Below are 19708 nucleotides of genomic sequence, written 5' to 3' on the forward strand. Positions count from 1 at the left end.
TTATTTAAGTTATTTTTAGATTAAATTTATTTAGTATTAACAATTCCAGACCATACACAAATTGGTTTTCTCTTTTCAAAATAGCAATTATTTTTAGAACTACCTTGTTTTTTATTTTGTTTGCCATTTCTACTTGTACATTTTATGGTTTGTTTTTGGTAATTTTTATTTTTTCCCTCTACATGTTGCATATACATCATAGGATATTTTTTTTCCAAAGACATGCATCTTAGGTTTACAGGTGGCTCTAAGCTGGCTAATTATACATGAATGACAGTATGTCAGTGAGCATACCCAGCAATCTAGCTGCCAGTGCTGTTGGTTAAGGCTCTGATCACAGTGACAAGAAATTGGAATAAGCAAGTTCAGAAAGGTGATAGATGAATGGACGTGTTTTATACTTCAGTATACAACATACGTAAATAAAGCAATCAAAAAAAAAAAAGAAAATAATGTGATGGGCTTGAATACAAATTTTAAACACATCCATAATCACACTTCTCTGTTTTTTAAGTTGATTTTATAAAGATATAAAGACAGTATATTTCAAAACATGAATGAGTAGAATGCACAATATAAAATATTTCAACCATAAGACAAAGAGCTGACATTAAGTATCAATAATAATGAAAAAAGTGAAGAAAAATCTTCCATTTAGAAAAAAAATTTGTGTGCAGAATGTTACAGGGTAAGTACAGCTGTGCCCCCCACTTGACATCAGTACCTTAGCTTGCAGGATTAGGTATAAAATGTTCCAATAACTATCAGATATTAAAGGATAAGTTTGACATTTTTCAAGTTCAGGTTATTTCTTCACAATCATGATATATATTAATTTGCCACATAAAATTGTGTCCTAAAGTGGAGTGTTTTTTATAAGCTTTAAAAATACCTGGGGCCTCATGTATAACGCCGTGCGTAGAACTCGCACTAAACATGGCGTAAGCACAAAAGCCGAAATGTGCTTACGCACAGAAAAATCCAGATGCAGGAATCTGTGCGTACTCCAACTTCCACGTTCTTCCGTTACATAAATCCCGATCAGCGTGAAAACTAACGCTCGTGCACGCGCATTATGTAACGCCCCAAATCCTCCCAAAATTACGCCTATTTGAATATGCAAATCAATATAAATCGCCCTTAAGCGCAGCCTTCTGTGAAAAGACAATGGGAAAAGCAAGGGGGGAAACATAATAATTTCAGCGAATACCAAGTGGAGGCAAAGGAAAAACATACTATTTGTTCAAATAAGCCGTGGTATAATCAACAAAAGGAAGTTGATCGAGTGGCATAGCGTGTTGGAGAAACATGAAAGCTCACATCCACAAAATCGCACAGTGCCGGAAATAAAAAAGAAACATATCAAAGTCGCCGTGGAAAACCGAGTTGTAAGCCCACTGTCTGAGTGTCATATGAAAGCTTATTAGGGTACAGAGAAAAAGCCACACGGTGGGGAAAAAGCACGAAATGTCCACTTAAATCTCGACATTTCCACTTTAATCACGTAGTTTATTTTGTCATTTAGTAGATTATAAACTTCATCTTAAAATCGTTTAATTAACCAGTTTCTCAAATCACATCGTAATTAAAGTAGCATGTTAAATGCTTTGTTTTGTATTTGATCTTCTACTCGTATGTGATCTATGTGTGTGAATCACTACTTGCTTCTTAAACTGGCTCTCTTCCTCCAACTGGACACAGAGTCCATTACATTTGTGATATTACAGCTCTCTGAATAACTAAAATACTGAGACGTATACGTGATGTCATTTTCATGATGATAGGAGCTAAAGCACATAAACATGTGTTTCATGAGCCTCGTGCTCATGACAAGCATTTATTTTTTGTCGAAATTTGTCGCATGCTTTTAGCTGTGTTGTTATTTTTCTTTCTGTTTTATATTCAATATATATTGGCGTACGCCCAAGAGTCCTTGCTTTTCTTTCCCCAAGTAACCGATCGCCATACAATCAGCTCTGTAATAGACGTTAAGCCATCTGTAAGCTTAGCGCCGATTCTTCAAAACGTTTAAAGAACATTGAAATATCTTCGTAGTACATGTTTAATTATTCTATCCTTCACGACACTCCCAGTGAAGAATATAGATTATTTAAATGAAGTTAAAGTTTTATGTGTATAATTTAACAAACATATTTTGCCTCATTTCACCTTAAAAATGATATCGTCATCATATGTAAATACGCGCCTTATAAAGTGGCCCAGGTTGTGAGATATTAAAACTGTAGTGCAAGTTTACAGTGGGGTGATTGTACTTATAAGTACAAACCGTTCTACAAGGAGCAATTGATTGAGTGCATTTAAAGTTCTTGGGATTAAACTGTTTCTGAACCGCGAGGTCCGTACAGGAAAGGCTTTAAAACATTTTGCAGTGGCAGAGACAGCGTGTGCTTAATGCCGTATACCGATGATTCTCTTTCCGATCAGCTGCTGCTGTGATTCACACTCAGATACAGTGATATAAATACTCCGAGTCGTGCAGTGAGAGAAATATGGAAAAAGATGATCCGCTGTGGCAACTCCTAACGGGAGGAGCTGAAAAAAGAAGAAGAAATAGAAGTGAGAGTAACAACGCTAAAGCAGTTATGGTATTTGGAATACTATGGCTGTTCCCTGGACCATTATATTGTTACGAAGTTAATTACAATCAGATGCATTACACTAATAAACAATATGCGGTTAGTTTCTGTGTATTTATAGAGCTGCGTCATGAAAATAATGAGTAATCACACAAGAACAGTACCATTGCTTTGACGCTGGGTGCCGCCAGTTTGCAAAACCGAGCAGAGAACTTGCGTACGACAAGGCATTAGGTACCGTGGAAAAGTGCGTGGCTTTAAGCCAAGTGTAGGTTTTATACATCGCGATTTGAACGTGGAAAAGTTCTTACGCAACATTTCTGTGCGTACGCACCGTTTATACATGAGGCCCCTGGTCTGTTCTTGCAGTTTACAAAGGGACTGTAGGGTACTGGGGTCAACAGGTCAATGATAAAACTAAAACTTATCTAAATGGTCCACTTTGAAGCAGCAAAGGTTTCAGTTTTAAGAAACATGCCTTCTATGTTTATGAGGCATCCTTGTGATTGGGAATGTAAACTAGAAATAATAATTTTGTCACAGAGTCTTGAAACTATTTTTCTTGAGTCAAAAATACATTTCCTTATCATTTGTCTGCCCGCAGCCGCTGTTGTGGATGAATTTATGACAACCCCAATAAGCTCCCTGTCCCAAGGTATATTCTGCTTATAATCCTATTTTTGATTCTGCAATTCTATTTCTCAAGTGGTTATGTTATGCCTTGGACTGTAATAACAGAATGATGTACGCTGAAATCTGGGCAGCATGGTGGAAGTGGTCATTGAAAAAGCCAAAAAGTACTTTTTAGGGCCAACTCACCAGCAGTCAGCTTGAAGTAGATAATTCCATTCCCTGGGTCATTAAAATATTCTCTCTCACTGAAAAGCACATGCAAAATAATGAAATAAGCATATAGTGAAAAAATATAAGCAATCAGTTGTTATTGACTAGATATCTAAAGAACAGAAGCAGCAATTCACATCTGGGCATTAACACTCAATAATGTAAATTACAATGCCCCTGGCCCTTAAAGTTGCCATAAAGGAAGACAAGAGTTTAAGTACAGTGCACAGTTGGTCTCCTTTTAAAATGGCTGAATGTCAAAGCAGTATTTTGCTTTTTTCCCTTCTTAAAATGACATGGATACACTGTTTTGCAATATGTATGTAATCTCAATACTCAGTAAACATTTCTGACTTGAAAAATGGACATATTTGGAAAGTTTTAAGGGTATTTTTAATAATGGGACTCTGGTACCCTTCACCTCCATTATAAAAAGTCAAGAGTGGGCTAGTTTTTTCCTTATACTTATAAAATATGCTTCACTTCAAAATGGAGTTTTAATGTGGCAAAGTAATATATACCATTGATTGTGATGAAGTGACTTCAAAATGAAAAATGCAGAGTTTATTCTGACAAACATGAACCTAATCAGACTGTAACATGCAGAATATAGAGTATTAACAAATTAACAAAGATCATGGCAAAAGTGTTAGATGTCAGGCAAACTAAACAACAGTTATTTCATATTGGATCTTTCTAAAATGAACACCATCCCAAGGCGCTTTACAAACACAGAAGTACAGTAAAATTGTTTATAAGTATTTTTTATATTTGGATCACAGAGAGGTAAAGTGAATTGCTCAGGGTTATATAGTTAGTCAGAGGCAGCAACTGCAACTGACATCCCTGGTGATTAAACTTCAGTGTATTAGATTTTAGAGTAGATAACCTACTGTCAAGGTTTATGATGTGAATTAAAAATGGTTCTATACAATGGCTAAATCCCATATGTTTTTATCTCATTGCACATTGCAACTTATCAAAATGTACGAATACTAGCCTTGTTGGCTATGTATTCTTTATGTAACGCATAATAAATTACTAATTATTGTCTAACTGCACTTGATCATCTTGAGATTCTACATGATTTCTATCCTCATCTTTTTTTTCTAAATCATGTGATATAGATTCCACCTCCTGTATTAGATTGTCTTGTAAGTTCCTTTCTGAGTCATCCTTAAGGTGTGGAGGTAATATTGCTTCTTTAGCAAGAGTGTTGTCATTGTCAAGCACATTCACTGCTGGCACTTCTGCTGTGCGTGCTAAGATCTCTGAGGGATTTAGGAGACCATCTTGATTATCATCTTGAGTTTGCAGCAAAGCATCAACCATCAGAATAACCTGAAAAATAAGAGAAATTGATTTGACGTTATAAAACAGTATTAACAACAACTTGAGATTTAATTACTGGTTTATTTAAACTTCTCCAAATTAAATGTCAGATTTTCTTTTGTTTAAAATAAGCATTTGCCAGGCAAGTAGTCAGTTTAAGAGGTGACACATAATATCACATTCAAATTATATTCAAGACTCGTCCAATTTCCTTTTGTAAACAGGTATGGTACCTGTTATACGTATTCTGAAAAAAAATTGAGTGGAGCATTTGAAGAAATCAACACATTCTAGTAAAACATTTAAAGCACTGTGTTATAATATGATTTAGTTTTCCTTATTGTCTCATGTAACATTCTTAAAAGGAAAAGGCTTGGTTGGCTGGATTTGTTCCGCATGTGTACAGACAACACAAAAGTTATCTACTCATTACAAAACCAATCCTGGCAGCATCAGAAACAAGGCATAAATAAACTATGTATAATACTCCAGTCTACTGCAGGGCACACACACACTCATGAGTTCAAGATAGAGTTTCCAATTAACTTTTGGAATGGGGAATAAAATAACTAGAGGAAAACATTGAGGAACCTTGAGGAAAACTTATACAGGTAGAAAAACATAGCATCTTTGCATAGACAGTGCTGAAGCCAGGATTCAAACCAATAACTCAAACCAAACACTGTGCCCCCAACTTATGTAAACAAATAACAGAAGTATGGTAACAAAAGCAAAATAACTATAGGCATTAGTAAGAAATGAGCTTTGAAACCTGGTCTTACAAAATACGTAATGTTGTTAAAAGTGTATTTATCCTACACAATCACAGAACAGTCCATATCCTGATGATAAAATATTGTCATCTGCATGGAATAACATTCAGAAAACTAATTTAACTTTCCATAATTGGAAAATGAAACCTACAGATTCAGCAGATGTTTGGGGCATGTAATGATGGGACAAAAAATCTGACAGCATCTTCATGAGCTCTAGTCCATCCATCTGTCCACTTTTGTCATAGTCATGAAGGGAGAATATGGAGAAAACCTCTGCAAAGAATACAATCAAATTTAAAATAAATCATACAGTGTCTTATCATCTTTCTTCACTAAACAGTAATGTAATAACCTGTAAAAGAACAGAAGAGAAATACAACTAACCTTGCTCCCATGTCATCTTATCAGGATTCCCATGGCCTTCACTAAACCTGCTTTGGATGTAGCTCTGCAAAAGTCTGCTCAAAAAAATGTTCAAAAATAGAACATAAACTTTACCAGAAAAAACAGGTATCATAATTTTTTCATATAAAATAGCCTGATACCTATAGAAGCTTGAATTGTATAGTGTTAAGTGTATTTATTTAATTTAAAACAAAATGCATGAACAAATAAAAAGGTATACACCAGTTCCTGGTTATTTGTTTAAAATCTATAGACATTTTAAATGCTATAACACTAGAATTACCAGAGCCAACGAAAAAACTTGTACATCCGGCTCACCTTAAATCCCTTTGCACCTGTCCGTCAGCGTCTTTTGTTTTTTAAATGTGTCGATAAGCCAAAGCAGCAAGCAAGCCTGCTATACCATCAACCCCCCCTTCCCCCCACTCACCCAACACCACCAAACCCCCCCCGCCCCCACACCGCCTCAGAACGGGCAAGAAGTTCTCCCAGTTCTTCCTGCCTTGATTGATTATCTGGGAGTGAGCTACCCAGAATTGTAAGGGGAAATAATTTCATGTGTGTTTGTGTCTACAACAATCTATGTAAACACATCGTTAAAACTGAAACATTTTTCATGTTTTAGTAATAAATAAGAAAATGTAGACATGAACTGTACAATGTGTGAAGGGTGATGGCCAAATATCAAATAAACACTTTCACAAAAGGTACAGGTACAGTAATCCCTCCTCGATCGCGGGGGTTGTGTTCCAGAACCCCCCATGATAGATGAAAATCCGCGAAGTAGAAACCATATGTTTGTATGGTTATTTTTATATATTTTAAGCCCTTATAAACTCACCCACACTGTTAACATTATTAGAGCCCTCTAGACATGAAATAACACCCTTTAGTCAAAAGTTTAAACTGTGCTCCATGACAAGACAGAGATGACAGTTCTTTCTCACAATTAAAAGAATGCAAACATATCTTCTCTTCAAATGAGCGCCGTCAGGAGCAGAGAATGTCAGAGAGATAGAGAGAGAGAGTGACAGAAAAACAAACAATCAAAAAATCAATACGTGCTGTTGGGCTTTTAAGTATGAGCACGCAATAAAGCAGCCGCAAAGAAGGGAGCAATGTGAAGGTAAGTCTTTCAGCATTTTTTAGAGTAGCCTCCGTATCTTCTAAACAAACAGCCTCTGTGCAAACAGCCCCTCCGTCAGGCACAGAGAACGTCAGAGAGAGAGAGCGCGCGAGATTAAAGCAAACAATCAAAAAATCAATACGTGCTTTCATTTCTTAGAGGAGCGTCCATATCCTCTAGGCAAACAGCCCCTCTGCTCACACCCCCTCCGTCAGGCGCTGAGAATGTCAAAGAAAGACCGAGAAAAGCAAACAATCCGCTCGGGAAGCACATCGTATATCATTGAGGAGTTTTAGTTAATATGTAATACGTGCTCTGATTGGGTAGCTTCTAAGCCATCAGCCAATAGCGTCACTTGTATGAAATCAACTGGGCAAACAAGCTGAGGAAGCATGTACTTTAAATTAAAAGACCCATTGTCCGCAGAAATCCGAACCAGTGAAAAATCCGTGATATATATTTAGATATGCTTACATTTAAAATCCGCGATAGAGTGAAGCCGCGAAAGTCGAAGCGCGATATAGCGAGGGATTACTGTACACTACGACAGATTCCTTGGTGCAGTGAATTATGAATTATAACTCAGAGGTCATGAGTTCGAAAACCAGCTCCCCGGCAACTTTACCGTTTTGAGTAGTGAGCTGCTCTTTTACATACATTTGATTTGTGTCTGTAACAGCCGGTGTAAATTTATTGTACATGTAAAAGTTAGCGTTTTTTTTCCCACTTTTATACTCTCAGTCACAATCACGATACTGTGTACATTTGCATCTGATGATTGCATATAGCGCAGAACTGACCTCTCTGTGCTATTCTTTCATCTGCATGTCCTGGAGTACAAAAGAAACGGCACCATGCAGCAACATGTGAAGACTGGCAAGCTCGGGGAAAAAAAAAACGCGGTCACTAATTACAAGTGCAAGAAGGCGTGCAAATGAATATGAATAATATGAATAATGTTGCATCAGTGCCACAATGTTTTCCAAAATGTACTATACTGGTCATAAAATAAGTTATTCCAAATATCATACCTACCTATGTCTCTGTTTTTTGTCAGTGCGGCTTTGACATCATGGACCATAAGGTGCATACTAATTCAGCATGAGCAGGAACACTCAATAAAACTGAATAAAAACAATTCAAGTGACAGTGAGATATGAAGAAGGCAGATCCGCCATCGTTTGTGTGTCAGCTTTTATCCCTCCAGATCAGAGAATTTCCAGTTCCATTGTCTCAAAACACCACTCACATCTATAGTTATTCCCAGTTTCAGATAAAAAGATCTGGGGCAGGGGGCTCATTGGAGAGAGTGGGTGGGTGTTGTATAGTGATCGTGACTGAGAGAATAAAAGTGAAAAAAAATGCTAACTTTAACAAGTGGTATACATTTACACCGGCTGTTACGGACACAAATCAAATGTATGTTTTTATTGTATAATATTAACAATAAGAGCAGCTCACTACCCAAAATGGTAAATTTGCAGAGGAGTTGGTTTCAAACTTACGACCTCCGGATCATAATTCAGCAGATCGTACCACTGCACCACAGAAGCTGTTGTATTGTATTTGCACCTTTTGTGAAAGTGTTTATTTGATATTTGGCCATCAGCCTTCACACATTATACAGTTCATGTCTACATTTTGTTATTTATTACTAAAACATGAAAAATGTTTCTGTTTTAAAGATGTGTTTACATAGATTGTTGTAGACACAAAACACACATGAAATTATTTCCCCTTACAATTCTGGGTAGCTCACTCCCTGATAATCAATCAAGGAAGGAACTGGGAGAACTTCTTTTCTTACCCATTCTGAGGCAGTGGGGGGGATGGTATAGCAGGCTGCTTGCTGCTTGGGCTTATCAACACATTTAAAAAACAAAAGACGCTGACGGAGAGGAGGGAAGGGATTTAAGGTGGGCCGGATTTACAAGTTTTCTAGTTGGCTCTGGTAATTCCAGTGTTAAATTCCAGAGATTTTACAGATTTTACAGGCTTTTCAGATTACCCTGCATACCTTCACTTTGCTGGTACTATATCTCCAATGTTGCATAGAAAGCTGCTTTTAGCAAAAAAAAAAAAAAAACTTGCTAGTATGCACTGTGCATCTTCTGTGTAGTACATGATGTTTTGTAAAGAATACTAGAAGAACAATCAATCTGGCCTCCAATGGTATATGTTTATCATTTTCTGGAAATGCAGAATCATCTGCAGCCACAGGTGGGCACTTTATCTTACATATTATAGCTCATTTATACTGTGAAGGATTTGTGAACCTTTCTTTGATTTCATCCCAGGTCTTCTACAGTATATGTTAAAAGAAACTCCAGAAGTGATTCTTAAGGGTTCACCAGAAGTAGTCCAGGGCAGGAAGGAAAAAGTCTTTATGCTACATGAAATCTAAGAGATGAGTTTTGAACAATGGCTCTGTTGGTGGAAGTTAGTGAAGGACAGACAAAACAAAATGTAATAAAGTGGAAGGTAAGCAAGAAATTATTACATTGTTGTGGGAAAGTGGACCAGCCAACACCCAGGGTAGATAGAGATTTACATTTTTAGCTGTTAATTTGACCTCATGTGTTATTGTTTGTGTATGGTATTTTTAAAATACCACCTACAGTCCACACCCCTTAAAGTAGCTTTGTTTCTGGAATATATTACAACAAATTATTAAAAGCACATGACAAAAGTGCAACAGTTTGTGTTAACACTGCAGATTTTTGCTGTACACATAATCATTTACCAATATAATTTTCCTTTGCATCACAACATATTGCTGCCTATAGTCAAATTATTACTTTTTTTAATAGGCACACTTAATTTGCTCTTAAAACAAGATACATGACTAAGGTTACCTGTGCTCTTCTTGACTAGATCCAAAAGGATTAGGCACAGTTAATGTCAGCGTATCATTTCCTGTTTCCGATTCAGAGCTGAAAAAAAAATTATTGATTTTATTGCATAAATGTTAGATATACATGTTACTGTCATGCTGCACAACAAACAAGCACAGCTCATATACTGCATATTGTGAAAGACTAGTGAATTTGTCTTACATTGTATCTAAAAGCCTGTAAGAAAAGTATCTATGAATGCAGGTGTTGTCACTAATCCTCAAAGTAATGTCCATCTTATACTGCTGAAACACTGTGATGTTAAAGTAATGTTTCCATATCATAAGAACAACTCTGATAATAATCATGGAGCTGCCATATAATTTGCATCATTACTGTATTAACCTATGAAGCTGAATGGCACATAATCAACAGTAGGGGACGTGAGATAAAACTGAGCAAAAGTGTGACTGACAACACAGGCTAACACAGTACTCTAAAGTACTAGGGTGTTGAACCATGTTAGCCATTATGAATGTAGAGAAAAGCCAAGCAAAATGACACCTTTTATTGGCTAACTAAAAAGATTACAATATGCAAGCTTTCGAGGCAACTCAGGCCCCTTCTTCAGGCAAGATGTAAACATCTTATTTATTGTAAGTATTGGAGCTTGCATATTGTAATCTTTTCAGTTAGCCAATAAAAGGTGTCATTTTGCTTGGCTTTTCTCTACAGTTCTCTAAAGTAATGCCTAGCTAGTATTAGACCATTAAATACAGGATAAGGCAAAGTGAAAGCCAACCTTTACATTAAAATAGGTTAGTATCTCAGAAAGTGAAAAATGAAATCAAATATATTTGACAAGCATTTTACTATGCATACATCTGATTGCAAAGGGTATTTTACCAACTTCCATATACATACATGGTTCACTATTTAAATGAGATTAATTTATTTGGTAATGTGCTATGTAAATATTTTAAAAGTTAACTAAGCAAGTTGAGTGAAAGTCATTGACAACCCGGGCCATAACAATACTGAATTATAATAAAGAATTAATTAAATTAATTAAAGTATTAATAAAGAAAAAGAAATTTATAAAAGCAAATATTCAAAATACTAAATTAAAAAATAATAAACAAAAATGGAAAATGGAAATGCAAAAATTTCAAAACACTGCAAAATTTAAAACAAAAAAAATAAGCCAAAAGTAATTAATTAACCAAAAATTCAAATAAAAAAAAAATCAAGAATAAGAAAACCAAAAATTCAAAATCAAGAACTAAACTCGTAATAAATAACAAGCTGAAAGTACAATATTAGTACTTTAATAAACTACTAAACCAAACACCTAAAAACAAAGGAAGCACGGAAAACAGCCAAGACTAAATTAATACCATTGCACTACTACAGTGGCAGAATGAACCTTAAATAGTCCTCATGTGCTATAGTGAGGCTGATTAAAGCATCTGGGGTAAGTAATATAGTCAGATTACTGTATAAGAAGAAAAATACTTTAAAAAGAGAGAGTTAAAAACAAAACAATTAACTGAAACGAAAGTAAAATAGAAAAATCTAGAAAAAAATTCAAAGGAAGTAAACAAAGAAAAAAACAATAAAACTCCAGGGCAAAACCCAAAATAGACCATGATGAATATAATATTTACTGATAACCTACAAAAAAATAATCAGAAAAAACAGGATTATTTAAATTTCTTTAAATGTAAGAATTTAAATTTTAAAATATAAAGAACATGCATGTGAAATAATAATAAGAAAATATACATGATGTGACATATGCAATCAGAGGTATATTCCAAACAGTAAGATTTTAAGGGGATACCACAAATACCCAAAATATGTCAGAAGAATAAAAGATATGTTGGCTAGCAATGTTCAGCCACGTGTGCAGATATAATGTCTAGCTACAATGTCACATTTTGGAACCAGTAGACGAGCATGTACCTAAGAATTGGCAAGGTTTGTGAACAGAAATATCAAATAAACCTATCATCATAACCAAAACATTGATCACAACTTATCAGACCCTTGTGGATTTCTAAATCTAAACTCAAGAGTATATTCCTTCTCATCAGTAAATCACTGTTACTCAAGGATTGATTATTTCTTTATAGATAACAATTTTTTGACCATGATCAAATCTTGCAAGTATGATGCTATTGTTATCTCCGACCACACCCCTTTGCTCATGGAGCTCAAATCATTATGCCCCACATACACATCTTGCAGCTGGCATCTTGACCCACTTTTATTAGCTAACAAGAACCGTACAGAGTTTATATCTAAGCAAACTGAACTTTTTTAGAGACAAACACATCTTCAGAGGTTTCTGCAGGAATACTCTGGAAACTATGAAGGCATTTATAAGAAGACAGATTATTTCATATCTCTCCCACAATGACCAAGAAAGCATCAGAGTTAATCAAAGAAATTACCAGAATTAAAAGAACAAATGAGACACTTTATAGGAAAAGATATGCTTTGCATTCTGAACTCAACCTCTAGACAACAAAAGAAATGGAACAACTCATTTATAAATCGTGACATCATTACTATGAACATGGAGAGCAGGCTAATAAGATCTTAGCTCAACAAACCCTCAAGCAGAAAGTTCACAATGTGATACCAGTAACTGCCAACACAGACAGAGACAAAATCATTGAATCATCTACTCAGTTTAAAGAAGACAAGACACAATCTAATGCGTTTTCGATGCATTACAGATACCACAGCTCTGACACTCCCAGAATTACTAAACACTATAAACTCACTTCAGAGTGGGAAAGCAGCAGGCCCTGATGGCTATGGGACTAACTACTCACTACCTTGCACAAATTTGGGTTTTGCCCGAACATATGTGCAAGGATCAAACTGCTGTATACCAGTCCAGAAGCTTCAGTTAATATTAACATTGTTTCAGACTACTTCAAACTAGAACATGGTACTAGACAAGGATGCCCCCTGTCACCACAGCTATTTGCAATTGCCATTGAGCCATTGGCAGTTCACTTTCTAAATGCTTCTGAGATAAATGTGATTATCAGAAAAGGACTTGAACAGAAAATATCACTATATGCAGAGGATATGATACTATATATATCATATCCACAAAATACTGTGCCTGCAGTCCTAACAGCACTAGCTGAATTTCAATAGATATCTGGACTCAAAATGAATTTGAATAAAAGTGTTCTCTTCCAGTGAACTATCTAGCACACAATATTAGATAGGACACCTTCCCTTTTATCATTGTAGATCAGTTTAAATACTTAGGGGTAAACATCACAAGTAAACATAAAACTCTTTTTGAACAAACTTATGCTGTCTGCATGGAAAAACCTAAGCAAGACTTGCATAGGTGATCTGCCCTACATCTCACTTTAGCAGGAAGAATTAACAGTGTGAAGATAAATACCCTTCCTAAGATTCTTTTTCTATTTCAAAGCATCCCCATATACATTAACATTCATAATTTTTTAAGAAATTAGATTAAATCATAACCTCATTTATTTGGTATTCAAAACATCCATGCATCCAAAGGGTGACCCTACAAAGACTAAGGCAGAAGGTGGCATGGCTCTACCTAACTTTCAGTTTTATTACTGGGCAGCAAATATGAAAGGTATAAAAACCTGGACATTGACACAACTAGATAATAGAGACACAGGCTTGGTCCACAACAGAAATAAAATCCTGCAGTGCTTCTTTATATTCCTTGCTTTGTGCCTCAGTAATTAAAAGTTATTGTCAATATACTAACAATCCAATTGTGCTTCATTCACTCAGAATATGGAACCAATGTAGGAAGCACTTCAAAAAGGAGAAGCTTTTATCTATGGCATCTCTGCACAAGAACCACCTTTTTCCACCCTCTCAAATTTACAAAGTTTTTAATGTTTGAAAGCATATGGGATTAAATCACTTAAAAGATTTTTACACAGATAACATCTTTGCATCCTACGAACAATTACACTCCAAATTCAGTTTCCCATCAACACAATTTTTTCTATTATTTCCAAATTAGGAACTTTGCTAAAAAAAACCTGCCCAGTTTTCCTCACCTCCCACCTACTTTTATTCCAGAAGAAATGTTGATCAGTCTTTAGGACTTAGACAGCATTTCAATAACATATAAAAATATTTTAAAGTCAGTTCTTTTCAAAGATCCCAGAGTACAGTGGGAAAAGGAGTGGAAGGCAGCCATGCACAGAATTTACTCTCGCTTCATATGTGCAAAGCATAAAATTATTCAACTTAAAACCTTTTATCAAGCACATCTATTTTATTTAAAACTGTCGAAAATGTTTCCAGGGCATGATCCAACCATGATCCAACGATGCAATCAAGCTCCAGCCTCATTAGGCCATATGTTTTGGACATGCACCAAATTAACATAATTCTGGACCAAAATCTTTAAATGCCTTTCAGAGAATGCCTTGGTGTCACAATCACTCCTAATCCATTATCAAGTGTGTTTGGTGTACTCCCAGATAGGTTTAAAGTGGAGAAAGACAAAACAAACTGTAACAGTCCACCTCTTTTAAGTCAGTGGGTAAGTGATGTTATAAACTATTTGAAATTGAAAAAAAACTAATTTTTACTTAGAGGATCAGTTCAAAACTTTTTAAAACCTGGGAGGATCTAATTTATAACATTTTAGAATAAGCATTTATATTGGGGGAAAAGGATTCTCTCCCCTGTTTTTTAATCTTAAAGTTTTACACTGGCCATTGGCCCTCCTCTGTTTCTCAGGGGTAGGGGTTGAATTGAATTTAGTTTTGCCAAGTTGTTTGTTTGGAATGTTACTTGCTTTTAATTAATTCAATAAAATAATTAAAAAAAAACAGTGAACAGTCACAAACCGGTGAAACTTTTGTAAAACCAAAAACACTAAGAAGTTTTGAATACAGTCTTAGAAAGCTGATCACAATCTTAGCAGTGCTGGCTTTAAGAGTGTCATGATATAAAACAGGGCTGTAACACTCAAATCCTGAAGGGCCATAGTGGCTTCAGATTTTTGCTGGCGCTCAATATTTATTTAGTATCCACCATTGATTAAACATGCTTCATTTGACTTAACTTTTATTAACTTGCTGCTTAAAATGCACAAGCCATAACTGCTTCTTTTCACCTTAACCAGCAGTCTAAATTCAGGTGTCTCAAATTCAGTTCCTGATCAACCACCATTTTTGTTGCACCCACCTTTTAATTAGAATAATTTTTTTTTTATCTGTTGAAACACATTTTACTAAATGTCAATGACTTGCTGGTGCTTTCATTCTGCCACAACATACATTTATAAAAATAATGATTTCTTTTTCTCTGAGAGCACCATCACCATGTTTTTATAGCCCATAGTTTTATATACAGAGTAATATTTTTCAGTTTCTTACATTTTTCATTAAAAAAAATATTAAAACAGATATTCAATGAAGGGTACATATATGGAAATGGAATTAAGTAGATGATCAACCTATTTTGTATTTCATTGTTTTTTGGTGCTGTAAACAACAGAGATTTGAGTGTAAAAAAGCAAATTTATTAAATTGAATGCAAAAGAAGTAGGTGATTTTAGTCGCAGTATTTAGTCACTAATTAAAAAAGTGGTTGAAATGAGAATATGTAGCCACTGCTGCCCTCCATGATCTATGTTCGACATCTGTGTCACAAAAGCAAACTTACTTCCTGGGAAAAAGTTGGACGAGATTAACTCCAGTTCTTCATGATACTTTTATAGAAAGAAAGTCAAGATTGTGACCTTATTATAGTACAGGCATTTGAAAGAAACAGAACATAACTGGCTTTGATTTGTTTGCTTTTTTTTGACTGTAGGAATAACACCGGCTAGGCAATTTTGTGACTCATTCTTGACGTACTTCTGACAATATGAGATGGTTACCAGTTTTTAAAATTAACCAGGGTAAAATTGTCAATGGTTATTATACTGCTTCATATTTTAATAATCACTATAACCATACAAAGTAATCACATATGCATAGCATGCAAATTGGGCATCTATAAGTTTGCCACATTGGGCTATTTAGAAAACACTTTCAAAGGTAAAAAATGGGAATTTTGGCAGGACCTGGAAACCATAAGCATCTGCCACTGAGCATCTTGCCATAACTGTGGCTGGAGGCAGTGACAGTAGTTCAAAGATTTTTCTCCACCAGAAGAGGACAAAAGCCCTATATGGAGGACCTGCAAGTGCACATCTCAGAAGAGATTATGGAGTCTTTTACATTTTATAAAAAGTCAGTTATAAATCCCAGGTTAAACTAGTACTGTGGAAATCTGCATGTCAGTAGAATTCCATGATTTGAGTGATTTAGACTAAAATTACAGAGAGCCTCTAGTAATACTTACTTTATCCTAACACCTGGTGTAAAACAAATCCCATCCAAATAGGGCTTCAGTGTTACATGCTTTACTAAGCATTTGACTGCATATGTATTGTCCTGATGTTTGTGTTATCCATATGCCTGCAATGCTTATTACAGAGGGTGATCCATTCAGGATACTTTTTTCATTCCAATTGCTAGTACAAGTCTTGTAAGATGCTTCATTTAACCTCAGTCTAATGAATTGACCAAGATTTAAACTTCAATGAAAAACAGCATGTACATTGGCATCAAGGCTGGATTAAGACCTCAGCAGGCTCCTATATGGCTTAGATCCTTAACAGAGAGTTGAGCATACTTTTAACAATGCAGCTTGTGGACATTGTTTTGTTTAATGCAGCGTAGTATGTCTCTCTTTCAATTCTGGTACAAGACCTCATCATTTGTTTGCCACCACTGGAGGTTCCACCACAATCCTGCAAGTACTGAGCACAATGCCTGGAAAGGGTACCCATCCAAAGCAGTGTCCACTCGTGCATACACACACACTCACACTGGGACTATTTAACCAAACCTACAAGGCTTTGAGGATGTTAAGGAAAAACTGAAGTATCCAGAAGAAAATCACAAAACATAGGGAGAACACACAAACTCACATAGTCTATCAGGTGCTAGATTTGAACTAAGTAGGGTGGATCCATAAAGTGGCAGTATTCATCAGCCGGTACTACTGTGCCACCTAAGCTAAGGAGATATTAATTACAGTGGCAGGCCGGCCGGGACGCCCCTTTCACACTGGATCCGGGGGAACACCCATGAGCTTAACCCTACGTTCCCCGGAACACTTGGTGGCAGCCCCCCTGGGTTGCATCGGGGCCACGATGGTGGAACACTGGAGCTCATCCCTGTTGTGTTCCATGGCCACCGTCCCTGGGAGCTGCATGGCTTAATGAGCCCATGTGGGCTGCAATAAAAAGGAGCCTGCAGCCACTACTCGAGGAGCCAGAGTCAGGAGAAGGGAGACAAAGTTTGACAAAGAGGAATAGTGGAAGAAGAGGAAGAGTGTTGTGTTTTGTTTGTGGAACTGTGTTGTGTCTGTGGGGACGGGGAAGGCATTTCCTACAGGTGAACAAATTGAAATAAAACATTTATTTGTTTTATCAGTGTGTCTCCCGCGTCTGTCTGTGTCGGGTCAAGTGCCTATATAGCACCTGTCTGTTACACTACATTTTTAGTAACAATTTCAAATTCCTTACATAAACAGTGTTCATAATTACAGCATTATGTTCACCGTTCACCTGCCTTAAAGCTGGAAGAACAGTATAGTGTGGATGAAAAAGTAAGTAATACTCATCTTTCTCAACATATTTTACATTCTAAAGATTTTTTTCAAGTCTGTGATTTTAGCTAAATATGCGTTGAAATCTCTACATGCAAAATTAGTTTATTTGAAGTTAGAATAGCAGAAATCACAAACTATTTGAAATATTGGATGATAACCTAATTGTTGAAAATTTTATAAACTTCTGTAAACATCAGAATGAATAAAGTTGTGACATTAAAAATGCATATCAGAGTGATTTTTAAACCATGGGTTTTGTCCCTAACCCAGCACATTTTCATTTCCCTCCACTGAATCTGATACCCACCTTCTGTTAAATTTAAGAGGGAGTCCCCCCATTTCAAATATTGAATTTCAAGTCCTGTACATAGTATAACATTACCCATTTATAGCATTATTATTGTTAAGTTAAAACCTGTGTGTATTTGCTTACCATATGCTGAAGAGAAAAGAAACCACTAAAGAAATTAATATAGAACCACAAAATGTAGAGGGTCTGTCAGTTATAAATTCACAACATTAGCGGTTTTCAAGAGTGACTGTATTCATACATTCAGGCCAACAACGTGCAAATTAATCACTGGAAATGTATAGATAAATGTTGCATGAAAGGGGTTTTTGTTTAGACAACAGAGTTTAAATAACCATCTGGCCAAACATTATCACTGAAATAAAATTGTGTACAATTTAATTATATATGTGTAATTACTGTCTGCACAGACAGAAGTGAATGCAAGCTTTACTTAGATTACAAGTCATGTATATTTTTTTCTTTCATTACAGTTCATTCAAGCAAAACAGGATCTACTGATATGATGGAATGACCATGCCTCATGGCTACCTCACTTTGCTAAGGTTGCCCGGAAGCTTTTATTCATTACTGCAACAAGTGTACCATCAAAGAGTCTGTTTAGTGCTAGTGAGAACATTTCTCCCCTCATAGGTCATAGATTAAAACAGACAAAGTAAATATGTTGACATTTTAACATTTAAATTTACAATAACGGAAACTGAATGCATAAAGGAGAGTAGGCTAGAAGCACTTTATTTCTTTATAAAAAGATGTAAATTACTGCTGCTGATTTGATTTGTTTACAATTGTGATTTTTTAATTTTAACAGTTTCATATTTCAGTAGTTTATGTAGGTGTTTTAATATTGTTAAAATGTGCATTTTGTACTGTATGTTTACTTGTGGATATCGCAAACTACAAATAAATGAGGTTCATGTAAGTTTTTTGTGCTTTATTTGTCTATTTATAGCATCTGACATTAAAACAACTAGTTCAAAACATCTGAGAAAATTGAGTTTTGTTTTTTAAATGGTAATAGTTTGTTTTGTTTCATAAAAATGTTGATACTGCCCCATCTCACTTCTGATGGTAAGTGTATTTACATACACTTGAATAATACACTTATTAGCGTATTAGCTTATTATTAATACACATTTAGGGAAACCAGGATATTGGTCTCTGAGAAACCAAGTTAACATAACACACAAAGGTTTCTCTGCAAGTAACGTGTGGCAATGTAAACCCTTAATTGGGTTACAGTTAAAGATTTTATAGACTGTGCATGTCTGTTGTACTCTATTAGCTTATGCATGTGTGAGCTTTGCACTCACTTCCAGCCACGTCTGAGAAAAAAAGGGTGTAACCGTTCACAAAGATAAATTCCTGTGGCAAATGAAATAATCTGTTTCAGTATTTCAGAAATCTCTAAATTTATGTTGATGAGCTGAATGTGCTAAGCTCACCAGCACAATCTTGGGCGTAAAAAGTAATGAGCATTACGTAGTCAGATAACAAGAAACAAAATGTAATACTTATTTTAGTGAAGTACAATAAATGTTATTATTATCGTAGCAGCACTGGATGTAATCAAGAAGCAAACATATCGGTATGCTGCTTCTTTGCTGGACTCAATCACGCAACCAAGCAGAAAAAAGTGTATTTTGTGCAATGCAGTAACAGAAACATGTCTTACAACTTGTGAAGTGTTGAAAGGAAAATTAGATAAATTTGTGTTTCACTTTCCATAACATTTTCCAGTACAATTTTCTGAATGCTGCAAGACTTGCTTAAACTTTCAT

The 19708-nt window shown here is 35.6% G+C and overlaps 1 protein-coding gene across 1 annotated transcript in view; it reads right to left on the minus strand.

The window, feature by feature from the left end:
• Nucleotides 1-2881: 2881 nt before the first annotated feature.
• The window catches only part of cgref1 (cell growth regulator with EF-hand domain 1), a 28159-nt gene continuing 11332 nt past the window's right edge, over nucleotides 2882-19708 (minus strand). Inside the window, exons 3-6 of the mRNA XM_039748435.1 lie at nucleotides 9935-10012; nucleotides 5933-6006; nucleotides 5697-5821; nucleotides 2882-4781 (exon numbers count right to left, since the gene is read on the minus strand). Coding sequence (XP_039604369.1) covers nucleotides 4482-4781; nucleotides 5697-5821; nucleotides 5933-6006; nucleotides 9935-10012 — 577 coding nt within the window. The 3' untranslated portion in view covers nucleotides 2882-4481. The remainder of the gene's footprint in view (nucleotides 4782-5696; nucleotides 5822-5932; nucleotides 6007-9934; nucleotides 10013-19708) is intronic.

This window comes from Polypterus senegalus, chromosome 3 (assembly GCF_016835505.1).
Source record: "Polypterus senegalus isolate Bchr_013 chromosome 3, ASM1683550v1, whole genome shotgun sequence".
Lineage (NCBI taxonomy): Eukaryota > Metazoa > Chordata > Cladistia > Polypteriformes > Polypteridae > Polypterus > Polypterus senegalus.